Raw genomic sequence first — 15,849 nt, forward strand, 5'->3', positions numbered from 1 at the left:
TTGACTCCTTGTGCATCTGGCCAGCGTGTAGCTTACAGGGGTATGGAAAAATGTAGCACCATTTTGACCTGTCATGACTTCATGTCTTCATGGTCCATCTTGCTGGCACGAAGCTCCTGTAGCTCAGCTGAAACCGCCCGACATACAGAGCCCACTCTGGGCTCAAATACACAATCTACCAGTCAATGCTCCATTATGGCATGGGAGGCCCATCCGGTCATGGCATCAGTGTAACACAGTGGTTCTCAACCTTTTTTGAGCAAATGCCCCCTGGACCTCATTCTAAGCCTCACAACGCCCCCTTGACTTCACCATAAGCCTACCAACGCCCCCTTGACTAGCCTACCAACGCCCCCCCTCCCACTATTAATTTTTTTGAATGGACTAATGCCCATGATGACAACTAAGCACTCAATACCCCCCTAGGACTCCTCAACGCCCCCTGGGGGGCTGTACCGCCCCCGTTGAGAAACACTAGTTTAACAGGTCTTCTTGCGCAGTCCGCCACTCGGAGCTTGAAACACGTCCTCCCAGTCCACCCTCCAATCTGGCACACAGCATACCGATACTGTATGAGGCTTTAGGAGGGACATTTACTAATGTTCTACCACCGGACTATTCTAGGGTTTGCTGAGAATGTCTATGTAGTCTACATGCGAATTATAACATGTTTTGGCTTTAGAAATTGGTAAAACAGTGGGTTTAGCATTTTCTGTGTTGGCCCCCTGACAGCCCATAGCTGTATAATTGCAACGTCTGCATTAAAGCACATGTAGGCTTAGGTCACGTGTAAGGTTAGGGCGCCAGACTTGTGGCCCAAAAGTTGCCGGTTGGACTCCTGACCCGCCAGGCTGGTGGGGGGAGTAATTAACCAGTGCTTTCCCCAGTCCTCCTCCTCCATGACTGAGGTACCTTGAGCATGGTACCGTCCTGCTGCACTGCTCCCTTGGGGCGCCATTGGGGGCTGCCCCCTTGCACGGGTGAGGCATACATGCAATTTCGTTGTGTGTAGTGTGCAGTGTTCACGTTTGTGCTGTGGAGTGCTGTTCATTATCAGCCTGAGTTTTGTTACCATAACCACCCTGCGAAAGCTGAACAGAACTGTAGACCAGAATTGAATTAATTCTGCTTAAAACTGTCACCTTCACTAATTCAGTATTTGTTTTTGAGTGGCAGCAATTGCATATGCAGAGGTATAATCCGCTCCCTATTGGAGCACATGCCCCTACTGACAACCACCTAACCGAACGCGCAAGTTCGTCTCGCCCTGTCTCCTCCAACGTCAGTCATGGTTTGCGACGCACGGAGTAGAGAGTAGGCTCACTGCACATCACAAGTATAGTAGCCTAAGCGAAGAAGATCTGCCCTTTTCTCTTTGCCATTACGATTCACAACCAACGAATACTTGGAAGGCGTTTAGTCGGACGGACTTGCAATAGCCAGTGGTTAATTGGATGCTTTGAATAAAGGCACCGGATTGCAGAATGGCTACATGCGTAGAATAGGTCTGGTGGTTGGAAAGCATAGTCCGCTACTCCCTCGCCGCCTGGAAAAGAGTTGTATCGCGTGCTCGCGCGCAACAAGATAGGGCTTTTATTATCGTAGAGCCCGGACTGGATTGCACATCTGCGCACGAGAGCATAACTGAGGGACTTGGATGAAGGGCAGCTTTTTTCCTTCAATGCAGCGCAAGAGGTTCCGATAGAGAAGGACATGGATTATATGAGAATTTTGAAGCGGAATTAACAGCGCGTTGTGGATTATTTACCCGGAGATGTTTGTGTTCCCAACTCTTTGTTTTTTAATTTTATCCCAGGCTGGCGCGGCACCTTCTCTAACGGCGGAACAGATGGACATGGGGGTGGTAAGTGCCGTTTAGTCTTCTCGCCACAGTGAAAGACGGTTAACATTGCTAATTTACATGGACATTCTGGAACATGTACGTATATAGCTGGCTCAACAAACGTGAGTGAAAAGTACAGTTCCGAATGTCTCCGAAGTTGCTGAATGTTTTTTTGCTGATGGAATTTCTTTCCCTCCGCCTGATGCTTTGGGTTATTGTCGACCAGCGGTCAGAAACTGGCCGCATTTGTAGACTGATATGAAATTGGTCATCCCTGATCTACTAAATCCATTTTGCCCTATTGGCACGAGCCACTTGCGCTGCCGCCAGTCTTAGAGCTGGCATGCCATGTGCATCGTCTCCGCTCCTACAGTTTCCTACAGTCGCCTTCTACAGACATAATCCTAATCCATAATCTCTTTCCTGGTATATCATCCCTCATAACCGCGAACGCTCTCTGAGGTGCGCACAGCGGTGCGCTTTGAACTCGCCACAAGTGAACATGGAGGCTCCATAAACTATGTCAGCTTGCCACAGTCGCCACAGTTGCCCCGGGTGCAAAGATAAAGTTTCACGGAGTGAGGAGAAACACCCCGACCCTGATGTCACGAATGTAATTCGTCAGAAATGTTTGTGGGTTTTGGGCTATTTGAATGATAGCGTAATGTGGTGTCGAATTCAGTCATGGATGCTGGTAGTTTGCTAAGAAAAAAAAGAGGAGGACGAAGTTGGCTGTGGCTTACATATTTTTGTCTACAGTAGTCTGATTTTGGAATGTACTTTCTGCCATTGCTCACTGATGTGCTTTGTTCTAGAAGTTCATCAGACCATGCAAAATGGACAGTCACACAATAATGCCCTGAGGGAAATTGTACTGCTCTCCCTAAAATGACCATGTCCCTGCCCTCCACTAGTCATTGTAAAAGACATTGAAGAAAAGCGCTTGACACTCTCTCACTCTCTCTCTCTCTCTCTCTCTCTCTCTCTCTCTCTCTCTCTCTCTCTCTCTCTCTATCTGTCTCACTCTCTCTTTCTCGCTGTCCCACAGTCATACTGTATTTGGCTGCACCTCCTTCTGGATAGCCTGAAAACCCAGATAAGCCTCCAAAACAGGACAGGGGCACTTCACAATCCCCATGTCTCGCCCCTCAAACCAATGGGTGTGTTTTAAGACTGGGACTGTGCAGGGAGGGAGGTGGTCTCAGACCAAAGCAGAAGGGAGTGTGTGCACCTGCGACCTTGAATGTCCAAAGTGCAATTATAACCATCAGCCAATCAGCACTAAGGAGCCCTCGCTAAACCACACACACACACACACACACACACATGCACGCACGCACGCACGCACACACACACAAGCAAATTTAGTCTTTGAATGGAGTCCTTGAATAACTCCCATCAGACATTAATGTTGGTCTTCATAGATAGTATCTCTCTCTCTCTCTCTCTCTCTCTCTCTCTCTCTCTCTCTCTCTCTCTCTCTCTCTCTCTCTCTCTATGGGCTTGGCAGATCCACCGTCAGATCCATTTTTCTTTTGTTGGGCAAGAAAAGTCTTGGAAAAAACTTGGAAGCCAGTCCGACTGAGCATGTTGTCTGGCCAGAGACCAGTGTTGAGCCGAGACCACAATTTATGGTTCTGTAATGGACAAAAGCCAGCAGGCTACCGTCTCTCCAGGATGAAAAGCTGTAGAATTACTATGTTTGAAAAACTGCCTTTTTTCTTTCATGCCAGCGAATTGCACGTGTAGAGCTACTGTTCTAGGAAAATTACGTTTGTATTGTGTTGCTATTTTAAAGGGAAAGTACAGACTGAGGAGAGCAAGGCAGGTTTACATAAGTAGAGTGAGTAAGAGGTAGCATGGTCTGCTAATTTTGGCCTACCGAGCCAATATCTTTTGGTAAGGGACAAAAGAAGGATGAGAGAAATAATTATATTAGTGCTGTGTTGCGGAGACCCAGCCTTGTCAATACATGTTGACTCATACAGTCAGTGAATGCTTTTGCTGACATTTTTTTAGGATAACTGTAGCAGTGGGTGCTATAAGGGATCTGCTGTGTTATATGCTTTTGTTTTGGCGAAACATGTTGAACTGCCTCTGAAGGCAGTCATTGTGAAATGGTTAGGGCTAGAGTCAGGAGTTTTCTCATCGTGGTGGATGGCCCACTCGTTCTTTCAGGGGCTTGGTGGGTCCAGAGCCATACAGAGGGGAGAGTTGCGCGATTGGAGGACCAGGAATTAAATTGCAGCCCTGCCTTTCAACGAGATCTTTCCATAGACTCAACATAGAACCATCACATTAAAAGCCAAAAATAAGGACTAACGAACTATACTGCGGGGTAATCACCACAAATATGTAAACTATCAACTGTCTCGGTAATGATAATAACAGTTTTACCATCTGTGATGTTTAGCTGAAGTTATTACTACGAACAGCAAGTCTTGTCATATTCCCTGCATTGCATTGCATCGCATTTGCTGTGTGCTACGCCCACTTCTAGGCACTAACATTCGCAACGCTTAAGCAGTTCTGAGAGGCTAAACAGCTAATTTTGCTAATGCGTAAGTCGGCCCTAGGACACAATGGAGATTGCCCGACCCTCCCCTCTGTATGGCTCTGGGTGGGTCATGATGGGGCCGCCTCAGCAGCCTGTTTCTGTCCTACAGCTGCATGGGGAAGGGATCTAACTCTACTGTAATATCTTTTAATGAGACCACCATCTGGACTCATCAACACTACAGTGGAAGTGCTGAAACCATCCTCGAGCTCATTCTCACACTCACTTTCTCTCTTTCACACTTGCCATCTTTCTGGATCGTTCTTTCTCGCATTCTGTTTGCGTGTCTCCCTCTCTCTTCCTCCCTGTCAGTGCTTGTCTCTCAATTTTACTCGGTTTTCATGTATCTGTGTGTTTCAGTCTTGCTATCTTCCTGACTGCCTCTCCTTCCCTTATTACTCTCTTGTTTCCTCTCCTCCCCTGTTCCCTTTATGTCGCTCTCCAAAAATAACCTCTTACCCAATTTAGAGCTGTCAACAATTTAAAGTCTCTCAGCGCAACTCTTTTGAACACGCACGCATGCACACATGCGCACATGCGCACACGCGCGCACACACACACACACACACACACACACACACACACACACACACACACACACACACACACACACACACACACACACACACAGACATACTGTACACAAACTTACAAACTTCACTCTCCAACTCAGAAGTGTGGCATGTCACTGTCACTCCCTGGCATGCCGTGTTTTTGTGTTCTTTCCCAGCACCCCCACCCCACCTCCTAGCTCCAATACCCCCACCCCTGCACTAAGGCTGTCACTCCAGTCCAGTCCCCCTGGCTCTATTTTCAGGCTAAAAAGTGTTGAGGGAAAGAGTGGGGACCTGGGGGGTCAGAGGGGAGAGTGTGATGGACAGACAGACAGCAGTAAGTGGGCAGTAGAGTGATCAGATGGATGCTGGCTCTCCCTTCCTAGAAGAGAAGAGAAGAGAAGAGAAGAGAAGAGAAGAGAAGAGAAGAGAAGAGAAGAGAAGAGAAGAGAAGAGAAGAGAAGAGAAGAGAAGAGAGGAGAAAAGAAAATCAATCAGAGAAAAAGAGTGGCTGAAGATAAAATAGACAGGTCTCTCTCTCTCTCTCTCTCTCTCTCTCTCTCTCTCTCTCTCTTTCTGTGTCCGTGGGCAGAGACTGAGGTAGAGATAAGGAAGCATGGAAGGCAGAGAAAAGGGATGTGTCACGCATGCAGCACTGTGTGTGTGTGTGTGTGTGTGTGTGTGTGTGTGTGTGTGTGTGTGTGTGTGTGTGTGTGTGTGTGTGTGTGTGTGTGTGTGTGTCTGTCTGTCTGTCTGTCTGTCTGTCTGTCTGTCTGTCTGTCTGTCTGTCTGTCTGCATGTGATACGTAGAGAGAGAAAGGGGGTTATTTGTGATGAATAGATAATGAAAAAGAAGGGGGGAGAGAGAGAGAGAGAGGGAGAGAGAGAGAGAGAGAGAGAGAGAGAGAGAGAGAGAGAGAGAGAGAGTATTCGCTCCAGGATGAAGTGATGCATGTTGATTGGGTTAAATACTGGCCATCCTCCCCTCCAAATACCCGGCATAGAGTCATCCCCTCTTTCCTCCATCCCTAATTTAACATTTCTATGACACCCAGCATAGAGTCATCCCCTCTTTCCCCCCATCCCTAATTTAACATGTCTATGGCACCCCTATCCCCTGCAAACCACCAGGGAACAATCACCCCTCGCTCTCTCTCCTCCCTCATTCCACCTGTCTTCCATCACTCTTCTGCATTTACTATGTAGCCTATTGCCCCGTGTACATCGAAGGCGAACTAAGCGACCTGCGCGGCGGAAGTCATTGTTTCTCTATGGAGCGAAGGGGAATGAAGCTATCAGAGCGAATTCACCAGGAACGAAGCTTCTTGAGCGACTAGGGCGAATTTTGACGATTAAACTCAAGCTAATCTTAAGCGAATTCGCTATGACGCGGTTCGGCGAAAACCAATTGGAACGTTCATATCGAGGAATGTCCCAGGCTGTCAAGACAGAGCCGTTATGTGATTAGCTGAATCAAACATGTCAGTACAGCGTCCAGAGTGAATAAATAATAAATTCATGACGAAACTTCTTCAACCACCCCAGCTACCTGGGTCGCGTTGGTAGCGCTTGATGTATACGGGGCATATCTCTTCCAGTCTTCCCATCTTCTATTACTTTAATCTCCCCCTCCATCCCACCTCTATTGATCTCCTCTGTCTCTCTGTCTCTCTGTCTCTCTGTCTCTCTCTCTCTCTCTCTCTCTCTCTCTCTCTCTCTCTGTCTCTCTCTCTCTCTCTCTCTCTCTCTCTCTCTCTCTCTCTCTCTCTCCCTCTCCCTCTCTCTGCAGGCTACACCAAGGTACACCGTTTCCACCAATGCCTGTCCCAGTTTTATGGGTCAAGCCTCAAATAGTCTTGTGACCCTCTGGTCCGTTCTCTGGCACCTGGGGGTTTCAGATTGGGGACGGAAAAGACTATTTCAAGACCAGCATCTGCAGAGAGCCAGCCTGTACTGTGAGGAAGCAGGAGAGGCTTGGAGCAAAGTGAACATCAGTTTACAGACAGGGAAGGAAGAATGCACTGGAAATACAACACCTACAGATTTACAGCTAGTCAGACAGGCACACACATGCCTCGAGAAAGATATGGTTCTTCATAATGCAAGAAGAGGGTGTATTGGTGAATTGTAATTCACCACCACTGCCACCTCAGTGTGGAGTTGCCTCCTTTGGGACAGTTGCACAGGCTGGCTTTGAAAGTGTCCACACCGTTGCTGATCTAGTATCTAAATGAGGCCTTATATTTCCTTTTCTTTGCATCTCCTGTCCTCTACTGTCCTCTCATGTCCTCTCATCTACTCTCCTCCACTCTCCCCTCTCTATCTCCTGTCATCTCCTCCACTCTCCCCTCTCTATCTTCTCTCCTCTCATCTTCTCTGCTCCTCTTCTCTCCTCCACTCTCCCATCTCTATCTCCTCTTTCTTCTCCTCTCCTCTCCTCTCCTCTCCTCTCCTCTCCTCTCCTCTCCTCTCCTCTCCTCTCCTCTCCTCTCTTCTCTTCTCCTCTCCTCTCCTCTCATCCTTGTCATGTCTCTCAGACACAAATGCCCCGTTGATGCTAAAGCTGGAGCATACAGTATGTAGTGTCTGCTGTGACGTGAGGTGTGCTTGTGTTTGAGCACTCGGTGGTCATTTGTCTCTGTGATGTCTGCTGGCTATTCTCCACATGCAGTGTGCTCTTAAGGCTCTGCTTGAAATGCACTGTCATGGAGGCACACAAATGGGGAGATCCATGAGGGAACACACACACACACACACACACACACACACGCACGCACGCACGCACGCACACACACACACACACACACACACACACACACACACACACACACACACACACACACACACACACACTTCATGTGCACACTGATGCACCCAACCATACATACACACACACACACACACACAGGACAGACACTCTAGATAGATAGCCACAGCTCCTCCTCCTCTGTGGAGTATACTGTATACATGACTAAGGGAGACAGGGAGACCCTGCAGGCAGGGGAGGCGGCTTACAGTAGTAAAGAATCAGAAAATGCTGCGGTTAAGAGAATAAGACTAAACCGTGACAGCAGAGCACGCGATGCTTCAGCTTTACCCCTGCTGTGGTTTGTGAGAATATGACTAAAGCACTGTCCATGACAGCAGGGCTGGACTGGGGGAGAAATGGGGCCCAGGCACTTTCCTATTTAAAGGGCCCCTCATAATTAGTGATGTAGAACTGACTCACTGGTGGGCCACGTACCGTTGTGAGCCCCTTTTTTTACGTTTCTGAAAATACGGGCCCCCAGAGGGTGCGGGGTCCACCAGGAAATGCCCGCCATGCTAGATGGCCAGTCCTGCATGACAGGGCTGCACACGATGCTTGCCCCTGCTGCTGCTGCCGTGCTCCCCTCGTGAGGCTCAGGCTTGAGCTGGAGCCAATCCCCCACCAACAGCCTTCAGAAGTCACGAAAAACCACCAAATGAGCTCCATATGCTGCCCTGCCCAGGCTTATTCTGTTTTCATTGAAGGAGTTCCCCCCATCATCACAGTCCCTGGAGATCAATGGGCCTCCCCCTCCCTCCTTCTCCTTCTCTGCTTCTTTCTCCTCCGCCTCTGCAACTCAACCCTCATTGACATCAAGGGACCTCCTCATTCCTCCCCTCCTTCTCCTCCCTCCATACTCCTCTCTCCTCCCTCCCTCCCTCTGTGCGATGGCTGCCCAAAAGGACAAAAAAGGCACTTGCAATTACTGTGGTTTTGGTGTTGGCTTGGCACGCCTGTCGTGCTTCTCAAAGCAGCGCCACATGCCTGCTGAGTATATATGACGAAAGACAAAGACAACCATGAAACAGCATCAAACTAAAGAAAACCCAACACAAACCTCAAACGTCTACAGTCTGCAGAAAACATAAAAAGGGGGAAAACGTGTTTTGGAGAGAGCTGGCAGAGGCTTTTCCCCTTATCTCTTCTTGCTGTCCCCAGTCTATGTGTTTTGTGTTTTTAAGTGCACAGGACTTTGGCAGGGCGCTTCTGAACAGATATCCAGTGTCTGATTTTGGCTGCAGTAGTTCCAGTAGTAGCAAATCAGGAGCGATTTCGCCTGCCGCGGCCCAATCAAATCAACAACATAACTGTTCCATTCCATTTTATTCCATTTTATTTAACACTCAACCCACTCTCCCTCCAATGTCAGCCTCTAGCCAGCAAGGCCACTGACAACCCCCCCCCCATCCCCCACCACCATATCTGCGACTGAACATTCCACCTGCAGTACTATACTTGTGACTGAACTTTCAACCTGCACTAACTCACAACATGCACACACACACACACACACACACACACACACACACACACACACACACACACACACACACACACACACACACACACACACAAGCACACTGCACTTTCTGCACTAAACCCAAACATACACACACTGACACACACACACACACACACACACACAGACACACGAACACACACACAAGACGCACAACGCACCTTCTACCTGCACTAAACACATACACACACATACACACACACACACACACACACACACACACACTGCTGCTGGTGTACTTGACAGACCTTTTAATATTTATTTTTCTTCAAAATGCTACTATTACCATGTCAGAACGCTATAAAGGACTTTTTTAGGAAAAGCACAAAAGCACAACAAATACCTCTTAATGTATGTCCTCTACAAGTCTTCTGTTGTCCAGTCTTGCACTTTAAATGTCTGTATGAGCACTGTCTATGTCCATACTGTCTTAAGTCCATGTATAAGTACTGTCTATGTCTATACTGTCTATGTCCTTACCTAGATTAGTCTATGTCTGTATGGGAAAGCAAGAAATGTAATTTCAAATTCTTTGTATGACCAGTGCATGTAAAGAAATTGACAATAAACCTACTTGACTTGACTTGACTTGACTTGACTGATTCGCCGCGACGACCTGATGACGGTTGGATTTCGCCTCTCTTCGCTTCGCTCGCTTCGCCTCCTATGTGTCCCTACTGTCAGGATGGATTTGGTTAACGGTGCTGAAATGTGACTCTGGCAACCTTTGGGCTACAAGTCTGACGCCCTTACCGCTTACCACTGACCCATGACAGTGTGTCAATTATCAACTGTACATATTAACCTGAATAGCATAGTGTGCTGATACCCATACTTTGGATATGAAAATGCAAAACCTTTACATGCATTATGAATGCATAACAATTTTCATTTTCAAATACAGTATGCTTCCAGAGTTGCTGAATTGTTTTATTGCAACCCACAGGGTCCCTGTGCATGTCATTAATTAAGTTTCAAATTACTTCTATCTTTTGATTTAAATCACTTTGAATTCTTGTGGACTGTGGCAGGCTTCTGCCTTGTGTTTTCTCAAAGTGGTTTCCTAAAGAGGAACATATTAAAATTGATTTTATTGTGGTTTTTTTTATTTTATATTGCTCAAAAATGCCATGAGCCGGTGAAAATAACAAGGGCAGTTGGAGATGGTTTCTACAAAGGAGGGCTGCACGGAGGGGGAGTGCGTATTGGGAGGTCTGTTTGTTGGCAGTATTAGCTAAATTTAATTGCCCTTATTGATGCTGTTTGTGCTCTGCAGATTTCTGTGACAAATAGCATTTGTTCCCGGAGTGTCTTTGTGCTTGGCTGAAAGGAGGTTGCTTCGATGAAATCCAGAATACGAGTCGAGTTGCCTTTTCACTTATTTTCTTATTCACTTACTTACTGATTTACATTCGACATACACACACATTTCACACCACTGCTTTTTCTGAAATTCTTGTGCAACACATAAACAAAGTGTGTGTGTGCGTGCGTGTGCGTGCGTGTGTGTGTGTGTGTGTGTGTGTGTGTGTGTGTGTGTGTGTGTGTGTGTGTGTGTGTGTGTGTGTGTGTTTGTGCGTGCGTGCGCGTGTGTGTGCAAGTGCAGGGCCGTGCATGTGTGTGTGCGGGTGCGTGCATGTGTGTGTGTGCCTGCGTGAATGCCCGCGTGCATGTGTGTATGTGCGTGCATGTGTGCATGTGTGTTGTTTGTTTGCTGACAACATCCATTCAGGGAGCATGTCCTTAATCAGCATTGCAGCTGCCAGCTTTTGTGGTTAATTTGTGGTATCTTGTATGTTTTCCTTCCACACATTTTCTAGTGATTCGTGAATCATTGACTGACTAGAAAAAATGGTGCTCCAGTTTACACTGTCCTGTCCTGCGTCCAGCTATCACAGACAGTGAGAGGCTGCCAATCAAGTGAGTGCTGCCACCCATTAAGCTAGTCAAACGTTAAGCATGGCTAGCCTTTGGGATTTAATTAAATTGATTTTTATATTTAAATGGTTCTGTCAGTTTTTCTTGATCTTGCCAGCTCCAGTGGAAACAGCAGGCATCAATGGAAGGGCTATCATGGCATCATTGTCGGGCCTCTCACATGTGCTTCCAACTGCATCTGATTATGTGAAATTTAATTTGACAGCCATTTGTAATCTTCTGTAACTTTAACTTGTGATCAGTTGGAAGGGCTACTGCAAACAAAATCTGTATATGGTTCATTTTATGATGTCCTGTGGTGTGACTGCTCTTATGGAAGGAAAAAAAGGTTTTTTATAAGTAAAAACACATGATAAGATTAAACACAATATCATTACCAAGTTAGCATGAGCTCGAATGTCAGTCTTGTATACAAAAGGATTAAAAGGGCCATAATGTAGTGAATTTCCTGTGGTGTGACATCATTTTCCTGCGGTGTGACATGCCTATGCAATGTGTTGATGCAGGACACATTTCCCCAAAAATGGCAAAAATTAGGCGAAATTCCACGGACCACTAAGTGCTTTATTTTTTTCTATTTTTGTCAATTTTTTTCCATTATTTTTTTTCAGAAATTGGAAAAAAAAAAATTTTTTGGGCGTCACGCCCCTAATCTAAAACTTTTAAGCTTTCCATTCTAGTGTGAATTATATTGTTATCATTTTTTTATGTTTTATGTTTTATGTTTATGTTTATGTTAAACTTTCATGGCTGTTCACACATTTTTTCTTAAAGGGACACTGTGCAGGAAATGGTCAAAAAAGGTACTGCAACTATGCTGTTCATTGAAACTGGGCTGCCAATTGCCAAATTTGATCTTTACATGAAAGTTTGCTAAGTGATAAACAAATATGTTCTAATATGATGCAAGCACAGTCCTTTTTGCAGCTAAAAATGGCTATTTTTGGAAATTCAAAATGGCGGACCATGGAGAAGATCCCCCTTTTCATGTATGAAAAGTGCAAATTTTTCCAGTCATAATGAATACTTAGGATTTGATGGTGGTGGTAAGTGTTCATGAAAAAAGTAACATTAGTGAATGGGCAGCATGAATTCTGGAAATAAACCACTAGAAATCTCACAGTGTCCCTTTAAGTGTGTGGCAACTTTGGATATTCAAAAGAAAGGAAAAGCAGACTGTGTTAAAACAATTGTTCTATTTGCATGTTTACTGATGCCAGTCTAGAAACACATTGGCAGTTCTTGCTCCATTAAGCGCACAAGTGAAGACAAAATACACTGCTACTTAAGTCCTCATCTAGATTTCCTGCCATGATTAAACCACTGTATGAAAACGTGATTGGGACTCTGCATTTATATTTCCCAAACTTCAATTCCACAGTTTATGTCAGTACATATAAAGGCTCTTATAAATATATGGATATGCAGTCACCCATCCCTCTGCCAAACAATTATAAAACATCTCTCTAGTCTTCCATAAAATGACATCACAAATTTGTGCCATCTGGTGAGAATGTAACTATAAAGTGTCTCCCTCTAAACATTTACTCTGCTCATAAAAACAAGACGTGTCGTGTTCAGTGTCATCTACCATTGATAAGGGGGAATTTCCTGTCAGGGGAAAAGTTTACAACACTGACCAGTGGATCAAGTTTTTGAGATGCACCGCACGCCACGGTGAATTGGAAACGGATAGCAAGCGTTTCTCCAGGCTTCAAGCCGGCAGTGTCACGGCAGGGGAGAGTAATTTGGAGTCGACAGCTCAACAGAGTTGTACAGGATTACATCATATATTACAGCTGCCATGTGTGGACTTCTACATTTGTTCTAGCAGCACACTCACTCAATCCAGTTCTATCTGACTTGAGCGAACTCTTGCAGAAGAGTCCAAGGGCCTTCTCTCAAGTGGCATTGGGTTTCCTGGCTCCATACAAGTAAAGCAGGCCTATACTAATCTTGCACTGCTACTACTACTACTATTACTAAACCTAACCCTAGAGTATAATGTGCAAATCACATTAGTGAAAAGTTGGACTGCCCTGACAATCATGATATCAGTGCCTCGTTATAGCACCATCTGACTAAATGCTTTGTAAACGCTCTGGCTTCGTTTCCATAATTCCTAATCACTCTCCCGCCAAATGGCCTCTGCCATGGCAACCTCCCGTGGAAAGGACATTAGAGGGAGACAACTGTCATCCTGCATATCAGAGTGGCGGGAGATTGTCAGGTCTGCAGATCTCCTGTATTCCCATGGTATGGCGTAGCAAAGTAATGAGAGCCTTATCATCAATTCAGCAGGACCAATTGTCTGGACTCACCCCGAGGTTACCCACTCCTGCAGGCCCCGACTTCTCCTCACCACTTCCCATTTCTGCTTGAGATTAATAAACCTGTCTGATTTCCTCCATAATTAAATGCTTCTGTTTTGCCAAGTGCCAAAATGTACTCTGAATAAATGACAAAAGAGCAGGCATAGAAAGGAATAGAAACTGGCATGTGCTCATTTTTGACTGCCTACCTGGCTGGTTTGGATGTTGTAAAACTAACTGAAGGGTATTGAATATTTGACGGCTGTGGTTTGTGTGCTGAGTCCATGCAGAGAACACAATTGGCGCCGTGCGGCAGCCTCCAGAGCTGTGTGTGAATGTGGGAAATTGTGTGAATGTGTGTATCTGATTGTGTATGTATAATGCACCTTCTCACATGCACCCCGAACAGTTGGTACCGTGCGGCAGACTCCAGAGCTGGTTTGTGAATGTGGGAAAGTGTATATGTGTGTATGTGTATTTTAAAGCGTTTTGAGACAACTTCAGTTGTGATATTGCGCAAATAAATACAGGTTGTATTGTATATTGTAACACATCAGGGTGTACCTTATCTGTGTTCAACCTCTTGAACTGAGCATGCTGATAAGGCAATACTGTATGTACAGATACCCTGTCATCGGGTCATTGATCATAATTTAACCAGATGCTATAGCCAGACAGCAGACATTAACGTCAATAAGCAAGTGGATGATAAAACTGTTGAGCTGGTATCTGCCAGCACCAGACTGCCATGTTTTTGCAATCGATGATGTGCCCTTTCTCTCAGTTCACCTTCTTTCTGTGTAGGCCAGTGAGCAGAAGCATGCACCAAAGACTGCTTTGAGAGAGAGAGCGAGAGAGATAGAGAGGTCTTAGACGAGAGACCGAGACAGAGAGTGAGACAGAGAGAGAGAGAGAGAGAGAGAGAGAGAGAGAGAGAGAGAGAGAGAGAGAGAGAGAGAGAGAGAGACGTCTTAGACAAGAGAGCGAGACTGGCAATAAAATGTCAAGTCAAGTGTACTTTATTGTCAAATATCTATGGAACAGGGTTAGCACAAAAGTTTGAAGAAGTGGGCTTCTTGATTAACTTACAGGTGACATACGCTAGGCTAGGTACAGATATCTCCAGCCGCCCTCTTCACAATTAGTATGAGGGTATGTGAAGACCAGTTTAGGGTTCAGCTGACTGTCCCAACATCTGCCAAGGATGTGGTCTAGAACTCGATTGGCCAAGGGCTGAACTGCCTGGAGATTGAGGATAAAATAAAACTCTTTTAAAATAAAACTCTCTATAAAGGGGCTCTATGTATCATTGTACAGGTAGCTGTTAATACCTGCTGGGCATTGCTGCCTGTCGCACCTCCTCCGGTGCCCATGGGTCAGCGAGAGAAAATAAGACTTGTGACACAAACATCTTTATTGTATCAATTACTAGACAAACATAGGGAGTACACATTCATAATGCATGCACAGGAGGTGCCTTCCTCAACCACCTTCACAGGTAGCTGTAGCCTGACGCCAGAAGTAGATGTCATCAGGTGGTGTCCAGTCTTCTCTGCGGTGTTTCGGCCCTGAACACCGCCAACTCCAGCTAGTGGGCCGACAGTGAGTGGCCAGTCTTACTGCCCATCTGCTCCTGGCGTACAGCTTGCACCAACAATACATACGTTCCATACATTTGATGAGCATAAATGTAGGATTAAAAGTTTAATTAGTCACTGTCCCGAGTCAGCTGATTTTTATTTGAGTCATTAGTTAGTGAACGATGATTCTCACGACCACTTTGACGGTCTGTCCGCTGAGAACCCCACATATAACTTTGGACAGAGCAGTCCGCTATGAGTGTTGTGGGAGACACTTTTCATATGAAAAGTTGCTTTACACTTTGTATTCAAATTTGTATCAAATGCTGGTTTTCTGTGATGAAAAACATCTGGTTTTGGGCACCTCGCAAACTGCGTAATCATACATTGTGCCCCTTTAAAAATGAAGCTTCCTCTTCTCCTGCACCTCAGACTTGCTAACTAGCTCCAAAACAAAAGCTCATAAATTATAGAGTGCACCATGCCAGCTTCACAGTGCCAAACCTCTTTGTTATCACAACCCCATGGCACTGCTGCATCTTCCCCTGCTTGTCTCTGTTACCGTTGGCTAACCACCATCAGCAGCAGCAGCAGCAGGAGAGAGAAGAGGTGTGGAGAGGAGAGGAGAGCTGAGCTGATGAGGGGATAATAGTAGATGGAAGCAGAGCAGAGGGCTCAGTAGGAGGAAGAGCAGCGAGAGAGACAAGGGGAGGCCCACCTTGAGTCCTCACATGGAC

The 15,849-nt window shown here is 45.9% G+C and overlaps 1 protein-coding gene across 1 annotated transcript in view; it reads left to right on the plus strand.

Moving 5' to 3' along the window:
• The first annotated feature begins 1,750 nt into the window (after positions 1-1,750).
• Positions 1,751-15,849, plus strand: part of LOC134458098 (matrix metalloproteinase-17-like) — a 75,438-nt gene continuing 61,339 nt past the window's right edge. Inside the window, exon 1 of the mRNA XM_063210222.1 lies at positions 1,751-1,864. Within this exon, the coding sequence (XP_063066292.1) occupies positions 1,775-1,864 (90 nt within the window). The 5' untranslated portion in view covers positions 1,751-1,774. The remainder of the gene's footprint in view (positions 1,865-15,849) is intronic.

This window comes from Engraulis encrasicolus, chromosome 11, assembly GCF_034702125.1.
Source record: "Engraulis encrasicolus isolate BLACKSEA-1 chromosome 11, IST_EnEncr_1.0, whole genome shotgun sequence".
NCBI classification, from domain to species: Eukaryota; Metazoa; Chordata; class Actinopteri; order Clupeiformes; family Engraulidae; genus Engraulis; species Engraulis encrasicolus.